The sequence below is a fragment of the Trichoderma camerunense genome, assembly GCF_050948025.1.
Source record: "Trichoderma camerunense strain CBS 138272 chromosome Unknown V8C40scaffold_26, whole genome shotgun sequence".
Lineage (NCBI taxonomy): Eukaryota > Fungi > Ascomycota > Sordariomycetes > Hypocreales > Hypocreaceae > Trichoderma > Trichoderma camerunense.
Window position 1 is genome coordinate 227,600 of NW_028145344.1, and position 15,494 is coordinate 243,093.

The 15,494-nt window shown below is 49.8% G+C and overlaps 6 protein-coding genes across 6 annotated transcripts; 3 read left to right on the top strand and 3 right to left on the bottom strand.

The window, feature by feature from the left end:
• Positions 1–7: 7 nt before the first annotated feature.
• V8C40DRAFT_270922 (uncharacterized protein) lies at positions 8–2,039 on the bottom strand (the record flags this gene model as incomplete). Its single annotated transcript, XM_083220232.1, has 2 exons — positions 8–43; positions 1,878–2,039. 2 exons carry the CDS (start codon positions 2,037–2,039, stop codon positions 8–10), a joined length of 198 nt encoding a protein of 65 aa, XP_083067785.1.
• A 492-nt stretch (positions 2,040–2,531) lies between these two features.
• Positions 2,532–3,702, top strand: V8C40DRAFT_257958 (uncharacterized protein). The gene is made up of 2 exons (XM_083218610.1): positions 2,532–2,733; positions 2,796–3,702. Exons 1-2 carry the CDS (start codon positions 2,716–2,718, stop codon positions 3,186–3,188), a joined length of 411 nt encoding a protein of 136 aa, XP_083067786.1. The 5' UTR covers positions 2,532–2,715; the 3' UTR covers positions 3,189–3,702.
• A 226-nt stretch (positions 3,703–3,928) lies between these two features.
• Positions 3,929–4,555, bottom strand: V8C40DRAFT_270924 (GNAT family N-acetyltransferase; the record flags this gene model as incomplete). The annotated part of the gene is made up of 1 exon (XM_083220233.1): positions 3,929–4,555. One exon carries the CDS (start codon positions 4,553–4,555, stop codon positions 3,929–3,931), a length of 627 nt encoding a protein of 208 aa, XP_083067787.1.
• Positions 4,556–5,273: 718 nt separating this feature from the next.
• On the top strand, positions 5,274–6,882 carry V8C40DRAFT_257961 (3'-5' exonuclease). The gene is made up of 3 exons (XM_083218611.1): positions 5,274–5,671; positions 5,730–5,920; positions 5,988–6,882. The coding sequence occupies exons 1-3, from the start codon at positions 5,452–5,454 to the stop codon at positions 6,777–6,779; spliced, it is 1,203 nt and encodes a 400-aa protein (XP_083067788.1). The 5' UTR covers positions 5,274–5,451; the 3' UTR covers positions 6,780–6,882.
• A 247-nt stretch (positions 6,883–7,129) lies between these two features.
• On the bottom strand, positions 7,130–9,779 carry V8C40DRAFT_257962 (uncharacterized protein). The gene is made up of 2 exons (XM_083218612.1): positions 9,095–9,779; positions 7,130–8,864 (listed from the first exon to the last, which is right to left on the bottom strand). The coding sequence occupies exons 1-2, from the start codon at positions 9,114–9,116 to the stop codon at positions 7,324–7,326; spliced, it is 1,563 nt and encodes a 520-aa protein (XP_083067789.1). The 5' UTR covers positions 9,117–9,779; the 3' UTR covers positions 7,130–7,323.
• A 2,364-nt stretch (positions 9,780–12,143) lies between these two features.
• On the top strand, positions 12,144–14,246 carry V8C40DRAFT_270927 (uncharacterized protein; the record flags this gene model as incomplete). Its single annotated transcript, XM_083220234.1, has 1 exon — positions 12,144–14,246. One exon carries the CDS (start codon positions 12,144–12,146, stop codon positions 14,244–14,246), a length of 2,103 nt encoding a protein of 700 aa, XP_083067790.1.
• Between the last annotated feature and the right edge of the window lie 1,248 nt (positions 14,247–15,494).

Consider the following 15,494-nt stretch of genomic DNA (forward strand, 5'->3'; position numbering starts at 1 on the left):
TATCCGTCTACCGCAAAGTGATGCCATCGCCAAGTGTGCACCGCTGCAGCCAGTCAGTAAGTGAGGCTCATCCGATACTAGCCAGCAAAGCAAAGCAAAAAAGCACACCGAAGCAAAAAAGCGAAGTACAGCACAGCACAGGCAGCATCCTCATCGGAACAGACAACTTTGGAGCTAACCCAGAAGCATCTTGGCGAAAGATTTTTCCTGCAGCAAGGGACTCCCAAGACGAAAGATTTCTCTTTCAGCTCCACCATTTAACAACAGAAAATACAGGGTTCTGAAAGCAGCTGAACCCGTCGTGCATGGCCCAATCACGTCCCCAGGACGCCTTTCCGTCCGGGGGAGCTCAAGCCACACAAAAGCGCGAAGGGGTGTGGGATTGTAATTGTAGTCTAGTTAACGGAGATTCTTCCTTCCTTCTTTTTTCAACCCAAGGGAGAAAAGTAATTAGTCTGGTCTGGCTTCGCCCGCCGATCGATGGACGGGGAAAGCTCTGACGTGCCTGTCCAGCTGGAAAAAATGGCCTGATAGTGATAGTCTGAGTCCTGGCGACTCAGTTGTCGGTTGGTCCGCAACCCCGTTTTCGAGACAAGGCGTGTCTTGCTATTCGCTCGGCTCCGAGGGACGGGGTAAAGTAAACAAGGACGAAATTTGGTTGCCTGGGGGTCGAGGGGCGTGGGAAATCCACGGGAGGCAGATTCGTAGATCGTCTGTGCAGATTCCAATCTTTGGGAGAGCCCCGGTTGGCCAAAATAGCCCACGACGTCAACGCATCTCGGCAGATGTACGTTGCCCGGGCTGGAGATCTAGTCCAAGTGGTTCCAAGGGCCAAAGAGGCAGCCCAAGGGAAGAGAACCAACGACTTAGGTATCCTCTTTCAGCTCGGTGTGATGTGCAATTGTCTCTAGATATAAAACTAGATCGGCCCTAACCACAGTCTATCCCCACACTTGCTTTCTTTCCAAGCTGAAATGACGGTCCAGAACCCATGATGAAGCAAAGCTGCTTCGCAGCTTTGCTTCTATTAATCTGACAACTCCCCAAGCGCTAGGGAAGTCCAAATAAATCTCGACTTACAATTGGCTGTTTTCGCCTTAAGTCACCGCCTTCGTATGTATCAGAGACTCTTAATTATAGTGTTTTTCTAAGGTCAAAGATAGTATCGCAATATTACTTTTGTGGCGTCAGTACGTCTTCAAAAAGCTAGGTACTGCTTTTTCATATAATAATCGCAAATTGCCATATAACGCTTTGGCGGAATTCCATGCAATTTATACAAAGGAGACCAGCGTTTCTCGCAAATGATATAAATTTCACTATATAAGAAAGCCGGGCGCTGCAGGGGAGTGCTACGGGTAAGCCCTGATGTAATTGAATCTAGCGATAGGGGTGCCTAGCTACCAAGTGGTAAGGAAGAAACGATCGGATAACCTTAATCGAACGGGATAACCTTGATCAAAAGTTCTTGATTATAAGGAAGAGCCTAATCAAACTAGCTTACAGCAATCGAACTGAATGACCCCCTGATCGAACGCAGCTTTGCTTGCCCCTATGAACGCCTTAGCGGGCATCCGACTGGTACGCTAATAGCATAACGTCCATGAATTGCCACACGTGTCAAAGTGAAGATTGCATTCAGCACATCCCCATTTAATACACTGAGAGCTTGTGTAGCAGGAAAAATCCCTGCAAGCCCGCGCGAAAATATCTCCCTCCCTCTCTCTTGTGCTGATATGAGGAGCTACCCCCCTATAGCAGATCTGCTGCGGGGCCTAAGAAGACGGATCTTTAGTATTAGTCTTCGGAGAAGCGATAGAAAATATTATATGAGTTTTTTTTTTTTTTTTTTAGAAACGCTCAAGCAGAGCACGTACAGGTGCTACCTTGACATGAGCCCCGTTGATGTAAGTCTCATTAGTCTGAGTTCCGTTGACCTGCCCCTGGGTGACCTGGCCCTTAGCAGTCTCTACTGGGGCGGACTGCACCGTTGAAAACGCGGCGGTGATGGCAACGATTTTAAAGAGGTTGGCTTGCATGTTGGGCGATACGATATTATTATCTTTGGCAGGATAACGAAGTATGGGCATTAAGGATTGCTGTAAAGGCTCTGTTTATCTTGTCGTTCTGCAGGTAGGAGAAGGCTGCTCTATTTATATTAATCAATTCGTAGTCCCGTTCGGACCTTGCTATCTGTTCTGGTTTTAATACCTTGCTGTCTTTCTTGGTCTTCCACTGTGTTGTTGGGACTTTTGTTATAAGACAAAGTGCGTTGAGAGATTAATTTTCGCTGGGTCGCCAGCAGCCAAAATCCTGTCAAAGTAACTGCATGTTGGTCAGAGTAGATATCTCGTGCAGAACAGCGCAATAATCCCTGTTAAAGTAACTGTATGTTAGTCAGAGTAGCTATATCTCGTGCAGAACAGCGCAATAGTAATCCCTGTTAAAGTAACTGTATGTTGGTCAGAGTGGCTACGTCTCGCAGAGAATAGTGCAATAACCCCTGTCTAAGTAATTACATGTTGGTCAGAGTGGCCGTGTGTGACGAACCGGATCCTGCACCTTCATCCTGCTGCATTGCCTTTTCCTAGATATATATATTAAGAGAGGACATACTATACCCCGCATTTAAAAAGCATGAGGTGATTTTTCCTCGAAATCTTTACGAGTCCGCGCCGTCATTACTTTCATTACTTACATCAGCTCGCTGGCAATATGGCGGATAAACTGCTAGTAAGTACTCCTCGAACTCTCTTATTTATTAGTATACTAATTATTTAATTATCTAAATCTAGGATCAACAACCTATAGGCAACAATATGTCTTTACGCGATATCCAAAAATTAATGAAGAAGGATCCAAACGGACATCACATAAGTTCATTAGGCTATGATGGTGTGCTTCGCACTTTTGACAACGAACGGAATATTCTTGATGCAGTTGGCCTTAACCCAACCCAGATCAGAGAATATTACGATGGTCTACCGATACCCGAGAGATTACTCACCGCCGACGGCCGCAACATATCCCGTTGGGATATGTTCCACCCCGATGCGGAGAATATTCCTAGGAAGTTTACAGAAGAGGATAAAGCAAAAATTCGGGCTCATAACGAGGAGTTGGAAAGGCGCGGAGTTACATGCTGTGTTCCGGGCAAGTCAGCAGACGACGGTAAACCTGAGTACTAGATAGTTCCTTTTGCTTTTTATTATTAAGGTACGGAATGCTTATTGTTCTATCCCTCATCGCGCTCTTTTCTATGCATTTGTCTTGTGATTCTGCTAATTTTGAACATATCCCTGACATATTCACAGGTCTTCGTGCCATCATTATCCCACCAATCGATACAACTGGAGATGGTGTCTGGATCCCATTGCATCTGAAGCGTTTGACCAGCTTCGCATAGACGAACAACGAAGGCCAAGGCCAGGAGGCCCTTTGAGGATAAGACTAGCATGGTGAATGAATTTTATGAGCCTTGCAAAGCGTTAATATGGTGGAGCCAAGCGGGTTGATTAAGAGAGTCAACCGTATTAAAAAGCACAGGTTGAAATAAATAACTTTTGAACGAAAGCCTGTCTCAGGGGCGTTGTACACAATCAGAAAAAGAGATCAATGGGGGAGCGAGTCTGTTACTGATATCTTGTATATATTCTTACGGCAGCATGTCTCAACTCAAATCTACCCGGAAGCTTTAGTAATTATGTGAAACTAGTAATTTATTGTCTTATTCTAATAGTAGTTCTATATCCTGACTCTCTATTCCAGGTTTCCTCGTCTAAAACAGCCAAACCCCAGTGCCCGGCAGGGAACATCATAGATGACGGCATATACAACTATCGAGATCCCAAGTTGACAAATCTCTCTCTGTGATTCAGTAGGCACATCTGATGATCCAATTCCACAATCGATGAATCTCGATCTCCGTCTATTTCAGCTTCTTTTCGAAAACTCTATAGTCCACAGGACCACTCAGCAGTGGCGCCAGTGCAGGGTAATCATCCGCAAAATCGGCCAACCTCACCAGTTGGAACCCCAACCGTCTATACCACGCCTCCATCCTCGTCTTGAGCGGATGGGCATAGCTCGTCGGCACCAAGATGTCCAGCCCGAGGGTGTCACAGCCCAGAGACAGACAGTACTCCTCCACAAACTTGAATATCTCGCGGCCCAGTCCGAGTCCCTGGTGAGTCTTGTCGAGGGTAAGCATGCCCAAGGTGCACATTGTGTCTGAGGCACGCTTGACATACACGCATCCTACCAGCTGGCCCTTTTGAGGAGTTCCCTGGTCTTCAGATGCCAGTGTGGGAGAGGCGAGATAAGCAACGGCTAGTTGGCCTTTGCGGATAAAGTCTGCCACCTCGGCATCGGAGGTGCGCACGAAGCCATGGTTCCAGATGCCGACTTCTGCTTCGATGAAGACCAGATTCACTAGCTCCGTGATGGCGGAGATTAGAGAGACGTCGTCGGCTACTGCAGCCGGAGGAAACTCGATGATGAGGCGAGGCGTGTCTGAGGCGGCTTCTGTGCCGTTGGAGAGGGATGGAGTACTCATGGTTCCAGTACTGCTTTTTGAAGTATTGGTTGGTTCTCCAATCCTGGTCGTTTGCTCGTGTTGTGTCTTTTCTCCTACTGAATACCCAAGGCCCCCGTTGGGCATCTATATATTACTCTGTACAACATACAGAAATGTAGATGTAACCGCAATGTACATGTGTTAACATTAGCGCTGCGGATAGGGCGCGCGCCGTTACGTTGACTGGGGTTCAATGGCACGGACTTAGTAGAGACTAGACGCAGCCCCGGTAAAGCCGTTACTTGACGCCAGTCTGAACGTGGCACGGGATGAAATCATCGATGCAAAGCCATTGAGGCGTTATCGATAGCACATATAGGCAATGTACTGGGCTGAGACATTGCTGCTGCTACTACTGCATTCTGTCGGGTGTTAATATCACGATACTCAGCCTTGTGGTTGGTGGTAATAGTGACAGACCTAGCAGATGCACGACACAACAACGCCTAAGCTCGGGCAGAGCACAGCGGAGGAGGGAAAAGGTGAAGAAAAGATCAAAGGTGCAGAATAATCCTACTACATGTCCTCGATTTTGATACAACTACTATACACATATTATCAGAGCCTCTGCAGCTCTTAGGCATTTCTGCGTCTTGTAGGCCACCCTGTGCAACTGACTGCTGACGGCCAAACATACATCGAGCTGGTGCCTGACTAGGCACAATCGATATGCCGCTAATCAAAGGCACCTCTTACTCACTCAGCCTTTCTCCATCAGTTTCATCTCTCCCTCTCTCTTTCTTCCCTCTCCCATCATCACACATCAAAACTTGTACTCTCATAGACCATTCTAGCGTTAATTTCATTCTTCCATTCATTTTGCACACTGCTTCTCTCTTCTTCTTCAAGCCTGCTTCTCCCACCGTTCAACAACCATGTCGCGTGCGTGGGCCCGCCCAGTGGCCATTCCCATTTCGTTTTCAACAACATCAGGCGACAACCAGCCCGAGCCAATCCAGAGCTCTGGAGAATATCTTCAGCACCTCCAAAGCTTGACGCATTTTAATTCTGACCTGCAAAAAGCCGGCTATGTTATGCAACAGCTATCGCAAGACTATCTAGATCGCAAGCGGAGGTGTTTTCTCTGCAGCCGCCGTAAGTGCTTCATGTATATAGACACATCCATGTATAAAATCTGACGTTATGCTTCGAGATCTTCCTTACAAGTTGAAAAAGACCGGTTACTTGCCCAAGGCACCAGTCCAAAGAGGGAGGAATAACGATGACGATGATGATGAGGACCTTGGCCAACCTATCAGTCAGGCCGACCAAGGTGACTCATCCAAAAAAGCTAAGAAGCCAGTCTTGCACTGCAAATACCATCCTGGAAGAGTCTTTCAAAGGGTTCGTCTCTCTTTCTCCTGCCCCTCTTCATGTAAATGATATGGTAGAGCTCACACCACAGGATTAGAAATGGACCTGCTGTAATGGCATCCCCGGTTCGCCTCCATGCCAGGGCAAAGAAGATCATACGCCAAAGATCTATGCCGCCGGTGAGCTAGAAAGGGAATGGAAATACTTCCACACACCTTTCTTCCAATCCAGGGCCCCTCCAGCAGTCGCCGTCGTCATCGACTGCGAAATGGGAACAGCTTCAACGGGAGAATCCGAACTGATCCGCGTCTCTGCCGTTGACTACTTCTCAGGCCATGTCCTGCTCGATAAGCTTGTGTATCCGGATGTTAAGATGATTCATTTCAACACAAGGTTCTCGGGAGTCACTAGGCAAGATATGGAGAATGCACGACGCACGCGGTCGTGCCTCATGGGCCGCTCCGCTGCTAGAAAGGCCCTCTGGGAGTTTATCGGCCCCAATACCATAGTCATTGGACACGGCGCCAATTCTGATTTCACTTCTTTGCGCTGGATTCACCCAGTCATTATCGACACGTACCTGGTCGAGAAAGCAAACCGGCCTCCAGAAGAGGACAAGCAGGGGAAGCAAACAGAACAAACTTCTGAGACCATAACCGTTGAGCTTCAAAAGGAAGCAAACGCTCAGCAAGGGTCCGATGAGAAGGGCCCAGCGGCACCAAGACAAAGAGGAGGGCTATCGTTGAAAGCACTGGCGAAGGAGAGGCTTGGGCGTGATATCCAAATTAGGGGCAAGGGACATGACAGCGTGGAGGACTCAATCGCAGCGCGGGACATTCTGCACTGGAACGTCTGCAACCTCCTTGAGCCATCCAAAGATCTCATTTAATCATATGCCATCTAAAGCGTAGCGCAGCATGCATTCTTATACTCCCAAGCTTATCATTGATAAGCTACTATTACAATACTATTGCTCATAGCGCTTGCATAAACGAATAACCACATGCATCCTTAGCCACGGTAAATGTGAACATGGGCTCCCAGTTACGCGAATCACATGTGCGAAAACGATGTCACATCTACGCGTTTTACCTTTTTGTCTTTTTGTTGAGCCAGAAAGGCCCAATGATGCATCAACCCTAGACGCTAGATGGCGAACACAATTGTAGATGCCAATCAAGCTCGTGCTTTACATCACATTCGTAGTTCCTCTGCATGATCACCTGCATTACTCTCTGCTTCGTAGTCCATAGCAGCACACGTGCCAGTGTATATTCTCTAACCTTAGCTTTCATAAACACAAAATCCTGCCGCATCTTGGATGTATCCTAGAAATCCTGCCCGCGTATCAACAGCATGGTCTTATGTGTTTCCCTATATCTCCCGCTCTACATCATCACTGTGTAGTTCTCTCCTCACAAGCCTGACAGCGTTCAATTGTCAGCCATTGTAGCGTCTTCTTCCTCTTCCGGTTCTTTCCTCATCTGATAAGCCATCACAGCCCAAAGCATTCGCATGGCAGCAAGTCGCTGCTCTGTATCAAACAGGTCAAACCATTGACTTCTCCATCCTTGCACTCTACCCCAGCTGCGCCGTGTTACATCCGTTTCAGGAGAGCCGCCAAGAACCTCCAGAAGCCGGTCGGGCACTCGCACTCGGAGAATAGAGATATGGTGGAGAATAGAGCTAATCACGAAAACATCGTCATAATCCACGCCCTTCTGCCTACCGACTGCTTCGTAGCGAGCCTTCTTGTCCCATGTGAAAGCGGGTGGGCGCACCATTCGATAAGCGTCATAGATGGACATGGTCTTTCGGGCTCTTTTCGCTGCAGGACGGGCCGCTTTCTCTGAGTCGGTAGGTGCAGCATCCTTGTCCCCGAGAGGCGAATCCGCGTCGATTTCTCGCCCAATGGGGCCTCCAGTACCACCACCCCATCTCGGTTTGGAAGTCCACCACTGGTTCTCGCCAAATCGCGTTTCGACCTTTCCCTCACGAGCCCTATGCTGGGCCGTGATAAGCGCCGCGAGCACTTCCCGGGCAAGGTCGGTAGACTGCGCAGTTTCGATGTCCGGCGTCGTAAAATTCACACTCGGTCGCGTACTCACCGCCCCAAGAGGACCGTACACAAGGCCGGCACGAGCTGCCTCTCTTGTAGTCGGGCTCTGGAAAAGAAAGTGGCAATTGGAGGGACTGTATGATTTTCGCGGGCTGGGATGGTCATCTGGAGAGCTCAGGTGCAGTCTTGGCTCGAGGCGAGACATGGAAACATTGCAGCCAAAGTCGTACGCAACAAGCTTGACAAAGGCTGAAATAAGATTCTGGCGATATTCGGGAGGCATCGATCCACCATCTGATGTCCGTGTTACTTGGGGTGGTAGTGGCTCCTGGGCAGCAGGGGTTTCCCCATTCTCAGTTGGTGCCAGTTCCGGAGAGGGTGGCAGCGAGGGGGGCCGACTTGGGTCGTCCCAGTACATGGTGAAGAATTCAAGACAGCGAAAGAATTCATAGGCGTTGCCAAGGCGAGCTTGCTGCCTCCCCTTGGGGGGTGCGAGGCGACGGACTGTACGAAAGGCGTCCTCATTTGCGTTTGAGAGCTCCCTACGACGCTCTGCATAAACGTGGCATCCAGGAGAAAGGTTGCCGTTTCTTATAGATCGACGCTCCGCCTGGTTCTGCTCCCGAGCCTCCTCAAGAGTGAGCTTGTCCCACCTCTCAAAGTCGGGGAGAAAGGACGAGTCGGGGATGAGTTCCTCTACTTGGACGTCCAGTTTCAAATCAAATCCAATGGCAGAGAGGCCAATTGCCCCCGAAGCGGCAGAAATCCGGCCCGTGCATTTGAGTAAGTTAGATAGAGCGTGTTCGGGATCGACTGGAACGTCATCCTGGACGAAAGGCTGGTAGCGAGGAAGACAGATAGTCGTAGGAGGCGGAATGTCTTCGGGAGCTACCTTGACCTTTGGCGGCAGGTTTGCTAGTTGTCGTTTAGACAAAACACAGAGGACAAGATGCTGCAGTCAAGACAAACGGGGGGTATGGTGGAATAAGACACAAGAAGTGAAGGCAGAGGGTATTACAAAGCCAAACCCGGCGTGGATGGTGCAAGGACGAGAGGAAGTAGAGGAGTTGATCGCGTGCCGAGTTGCAAACGAAAAGGAATCGCAAGGCGGAAGAAGGAGAAGAGGAGACATGGAGGAGACATACCCAAGCCAAAGGATCCAAACATGGTTAACAGCCGTTGACGAAGTCACGATAGAGCGTGAGTGATAGGCAGATGGATAGATACGGTAGTGGGTAAAGCCAGATCGAGCCGGCGGCGCAACCGTAAGCCCAGGCTTGTACCCAGAAGAGAGGGGCAGGGGATTCCGCCGTCGCCTGGGCTGAGCTAGACGGGCGGACCTGGAACAAAGACGGTGCCGTCCGTCTCGGCAGCGATCACGAGCAACGAAGTGGCCGGAGTGATGGAGACTCGGAGATGGCAGACGTGCGGACGCGGACGCGGGGGCGGGTGCGAGAGCGGGCCAGGGCAACCATCAAGCGCCGAATCTTGAGTCGTCCACAAGGGCCAGACGCGGTTCGGGAATGGGCTTCGGAGATGGCCTCTCTGCGCGCGTGCTAGAAGACGACAGCAGATGCTCGCAAAGGCCGAGCCGAAGCGGAGGCGGCGACGGAGACGGAGGACAGGATTGATTGTCAGTCAAAGAAACGACGCAACCTTGGCGAGGGTCTTCAACTCAGAGCAGAACAGACGGCGGGTCAACCAAACAGCCGGCCGCCGTGCTCCGTGCTCGTACTGCAGGCTGGACTGTTGCGTTGCGTTGCATACAGTAGACGGGGTCGAGAATCCGAAATCCCAATCCCAAAGAGGGACAGACAGCTGTGGTGATCGATCCAGGGGCATGGCGCAGAGGAGGGCAGTTTAGTGCGAGGCCTACTGTAGCTAGGTAAGCCTGCTAAACAGCTCCCCCGCATGGGCAGACAAACAGAGGCGCAAGGCAAAGACGGAGCTTTGCATTAAGTCCGTACATCAATAATCGAATCGGAGATGGTAGCAGCATTGGTGGCCTGAAGTTTGTACTGTAGGTGCAACGAGACGTGTATTTGTTATGGAAGAGTATTGGCTCGCTGTCTTTCGTTTATTATAGAGTGGGAGTCGAATTTGAGTACTGACTGCCTTCCATGGATGAATCGATGAGTCTCAAGGTAGAGAGAGCTATCTCCTGCTACCTGCTATTTAGCACCCCAATTTGTCTAATTCATGTCGAAACAGGATCAACGTGAAAGAAAGCCTTTTGTTTCCTACCACCTGTATTTACCTAGGATACATTATTGAGCAGTAGTTGCTATTATAATCATTTTCTTCGATTATTTGATACTATTGCTGTCTACTAGATAACACCCGTGAACCTTAGTGGAGTATTCCTCTGGTAGGTAGTATATGGTATGATCACCAGTGTAGCCTTAAATTCGAGACACGGGATGCTGGAGCGCAGACTTGGCTCCCCTCTTTTTGGCAAGTATGGAATGGAAGTCTAATCATATCGCTCCTGCCTTTTCTCTGAAAGCGCAATGATCCCGTGATAAATTGGTCATCGCGGATGCTCATTTTCCCTCAGTGTCGCAAGATTACCTAAAGCAATTGTAAAAAGTCCACCGTCATGATGCTCAAGTTTCGGTCTTGTTACAAAGGGTTTATGCATACTACACAAGCTTGCCACGAGTGTTTTGCCTCGCCCGCCAACATCTCGAAGACCAACGTTTTTCATCGTGGCATATAACATTCACTATATGCTGCCTGCCTCCTAGGTAAGTAAGCGAATGATTCGAGATACCAGTGCTCTCCATTTCCAACTACCTTCTCCTACCTAGGAGCCTGAAGGCGTCACGCATCGCCGGAAGCCCAACATATGGGGTTGGTCTGAGACTGAAGCTAGCAGCACGGCCCTCTCTCTGACGTGCACCATGAAGCTAACAAAACGTTACCAACAGGTGCAAACTCAAGTACACAACATCTCGCGCATGTGGCCGATGCTCCGCCAAGTATTCCACACACAAGGCATAGAGGAGTACTGACTGGGCCTGACGAGCCCGGTTCAACGACTCCGAATGCGCGGGCTCGTGCCAATCAAACAAACAATCCCTGCCGCCCTGGTTTTCCTAAGCCCTTAGCGCTGGCCAGACCAGCAACCGGCGCCTAATTGGGGAGGTATTCGCTCGATGGACTGACGGGTGGTTTCATAGTCACTCCATTTCTCTTGCGAAGCCTAACGGAATTATTCGAGGCTCTGAGATGGAAGATGGAAATGTCTCTTGCAAGGAGAGGTACCGGTCATCTGCTGTACGTGTGACATTACCTGGTAATACTTCCCTGTTGGATACTCTCACATCAGCCTAAATACCCAGCACCATGTTGACTTCCCGTTTCTGTGCCACAGTTACATGAATGTTGATGACCCAAAGACTGATTCGTACACAGACCTCTGCAGCCGCATCTCCGTTTCCATCTCGGCCACATAACGCTCTACAATTGCTCACATCGAAACAAACACCGTTCCCTCTTACCTTGAGCTTTAATCCCCTAGCGATCATTTCTCTCTTTTTCTCCGTGATTTTCCTTTTTCTCAGCTCATGATACAAGCCATATCCCAAACTGTTGCCCCCCCTTCGCAAGACTAGGTCAAAAGCGGCACTCCGCGCCTCCAACTAGCTTGTCATGATGCTTCAGATGTGTCGCAGGACTGGGGGTCTCAGCCCCTGATACGGAGCGCCGCCTCCCAAATGCAAGATCGTGTCGGCGCAACTCTCGCATTTCACAGCGCGATGCAATGTGTTTCGTTGCCTTGCAGGAGCTAAACAGGGCTCTGTTTCTGTGGCCCCATGCGCTGCCAATTTTAGGTGGTACCGCCGAGAAAGCTGTTACAAAGGGCCATCAGTAAAGGCGCATACCATTGCCGTCCAACTCTCATCTGGCTTTATTCTCGTGCCCCCTGGATATCACACCTCTAACCTTCTTTAAACGTCCTTCTCTCACTGGCCCAAGTGTAATCTTCTTTTCCTATCACTCTTTGTCACATACTCTTTCTTTTCTCTAGTGGCGGCTGGCTAGCCCATTTTACACTTACGATTTCCAGCAATGCTTTCTTAGTCAACTCACGCAATCCTTTTTCTCTTTTCCTTTTATATATGCCATTTTGTTAATTTCGATTCTTTCGGCTTCGTTGCGGCTGGTCTCGCAAGCCAATTGCTACCCGCAATGGCAAGCCTTTTGAGTGGCTCTTCGACATCCATCGATGCCCAGTTACCTACATCAACTACTTTCCTCAACACCAGTTCCACCACCAATAAGCCCTCGGGCAACCCTTCAATATCTTCTTCCAGTATAATATCCAGCGAACCAACAAAAGGCTCTTCGGACGATGTGGCTCTCGATGTGGCTCCCAGTACCGCGCCAAGCGTCTCTACGCGAACCCCCAGTACTACAGCTTTGGATTCAATAGCGAAAGGAACTGTCGGAAACTCACCAACTACAACTGTTCCAGATGCAAGTTTGACAGCCGATGGCGAGACTCCTACTATCGCACTTCCTACGTCATCCAGCGACAGCAATCCAATTTCTCCATCGACTTCACCGACCTCTATCTCGGAAACTTCATCAATACCCACGCAACTCCCATCTTCCGCATTAGCATTGAACCCCCAAATTGCCACATCGACCACAGTTTCGACCGGTGCGATTCCCACAGCCACGCCATCTAGCCAAACGCCTTCTTCTATCCCAATATCATCGCAGTCTCAGATTCAACCAACTGGCCCTCAGCCCTCTGCTCCTCGAGTTTCTCCGGCGTCTGGGACTGAAATTGGAAAAGAGCTCCCATCCCCTACGCCATCAACAACGCCATCAATCACTCCATCTCAGGCTCAACCATCGGCAACCCAGCCCACCGATGAGTCGGTCCAAGGACCAGAGGTTTTCAGTGCCGCAGATATTGGCCCTCCTCCTTCTCCAGCTCCATCCTCTACTGTTTCAACCTCATCTACAGTATTGATACAGGCAAGTAACACATCATCAACTCAGGAGCAATCCCAGATTGCCGCCAGTCAGCCTGCAAATCCGGCCGTATCTGCATCGGGAAAGGCCGTGGTGTCAAATGCGCCCCTTTCAACCCCAGCTTCAACACCAATTTCAACACCCAGCTCTATTTCATCTCCTACACCAGATGCTGGAGCTGCTTCCGTACCCACTTCTGCGACAACCTTAGCTCCAGCCCCTACATCAGCTGTGCCGCTTAGTGACTCTATACTGAGTGAAATACCTTCCAACACAGTCACAGATCTTACCCCGAGTTCTACGGGGAGTGTTACAACTTCTCTCCCAGGTATCAACACATTACCTGGCGACTTCCGAGAAAGTGGTCTGCCAGGAGGAAGTCAAGCTACTGGGCAGCCGATAGCAGACCCTGTTAGCTCGAGTTCACGCCCATCGACCGGCACCATTGTCGGTGGGACTATAGGCGGAATTGCCGCCGCAGCAGTTATTGTCATCTTGCTATGGTTCTGGAGGAGAAGGGTCGCACGAGATGGACGGGGATCCAGCAAGGCGTACACCGAAAAAGATTCTTCCACATCAATGGCACAAAGGTTAGGGATATCGACTACAGTGAGTGCTGTCAAGCAGAACATTGGTGAAAAGTTTGCACCCCGCAACGTCAACATGAACAGAGGAAACTCTCAGTTCCTTGAAGCGGGCGCCGTCCAGCCTAGAAATGTTGCACCGATGCGAAACCAGGGAGCCCCAAATCCCGTCGCAGCAGCTGGGGGGAAACCCAAGGGGCATAAGCTAGTACCAGGTCTAAGCTTCGATTTTGGCAAGCGGTTTAACCCATTCTCGGATGCCAATGCTTTGATGTCGGGCACGGTACCGCCGCCTTCCAGCTCAGTATTGGCAAATCCGTTCAGCGATGATAACATGGTGTTGCCTCCCCCTGTTTCTGCCCCGAACCGCCGATCAAGAGGCCGATCATTGGGCGGAATTCGAAGCTTCCAAGCCCCTACGGTTCCTGCCCGGCCACACTCCGTTCACAGAGAGTCTCTGCAAAGCAACGGCTCTTTCAACCAGCGTCGTGATAAGTTTCGGTCTGATCCATTCGACTTGGAGATTGAGAGCCGCCTTGCTCCGCCAGCAAATGGAACGCCCAGCAGGAGTAGTTCCGTGTATAGCAGCCAGATGCAACAGAACCCTCACGACAGCTATACGTCCAAATACGCGAGTGGTTCTAGCCTCGGCGATTGGACTGCCGGCGGAGACGTTGGTCCCAGTGGCCCAACGGGTAGGCGAGATAGCCCTACGATTTCATGAATGAGGAAACAATGAAGATCAACCTTGCGGCACATGACACACGCAAGAGGTGACTTGGGATATAAATGCAAAGGAAAATTGGAGAATGGACCTCTTCTAGTCAGGAGTGTCCGTCTTCTCACCAGCAGGTCTCAGTGAAGACGGACACTCTGTAGATGCAGAAAGTCCGTGTACAAAGTAGTAGCAGCAGTAAAAGCAGTAGCAGTACTCGTATATACTCTGTACCATGTATGACATATACCCACAGTGGATGATAAACTATAGAAGGACGTCAATCAAATCAAATGTCTGGCTCCACAGTCCCGGCCATCACTAGCTGGTCTCCTCGTCTCTTTTCATCGAATGATTCTCACCAACAGAAAACTCCGGCCGGTGGGGGGTGGATGCGGGCTAAAGTGCTTGCAGCCCCTCTGCGTCATTCTGCGTTGGAAGTGCCTCTCACGCGTCGCTAGAGGCGTCCAATGCCAGCTGAGGATGCGTCTGTAAAGGGGTAAATCCAGCTGTTGACGCATGCAAGGCGGATTTTATCGACGAAATCTTGCGCGTCTTGGTGTTTCTTGGGCGGGTTTGTTGGGTGGTGGTGGTTAAAAGGGTCTGACTTCTGTCACAACACTTGGTACGCCCGATATACGGTGCTCTGTTGTAGGGTAAGCACCTTCACAGCAGCAAATCAAACCCCATTCTCCTTTACCATGACCAACAGCTTTCTCCCTAAAAAGCAAAAAAAAAAAAAATCCAACTTTGCCAAACACGAGTAATCTCAAAACTAACATCCTGAAAGACTTGTTCTCCCGTAATTTAGTTTAGTTGAGTACTAAAGTTCCCGATAGCTTCGAATCTTGCGTCACACCCTCAAATCTTTAAATGGGCGCAAGCTAATGCGCCACACCAAAACCCATCCATCCAATCAAATCCGCAAATCGACCTGCAAAATTACCCCTTCGTGCACAAAAAACGCGACCAAGACGCGGGCTCTTCAGCCTTCCAGGCCAAAAGTCGCGTCCCGGGAGTAAAGCTAATCCGGCGGCGCGTGAGGAGCTTAGCTAGGAACCGCGTCTGTGTGCGCACGACAATGCAGCTATTAATCGAATAGTAGAGCAGCCACCCACTCACACACACATCCAACCACAAAAAGTCAACATTGCTAACGGGGAGAATCATTTTGTCATTGACGCGACTAACTACCATCACATTCATTTTGGCCAAAAAACAACGGCCTGCCTGGTTTTGTACCAGGGGGTTAATCAT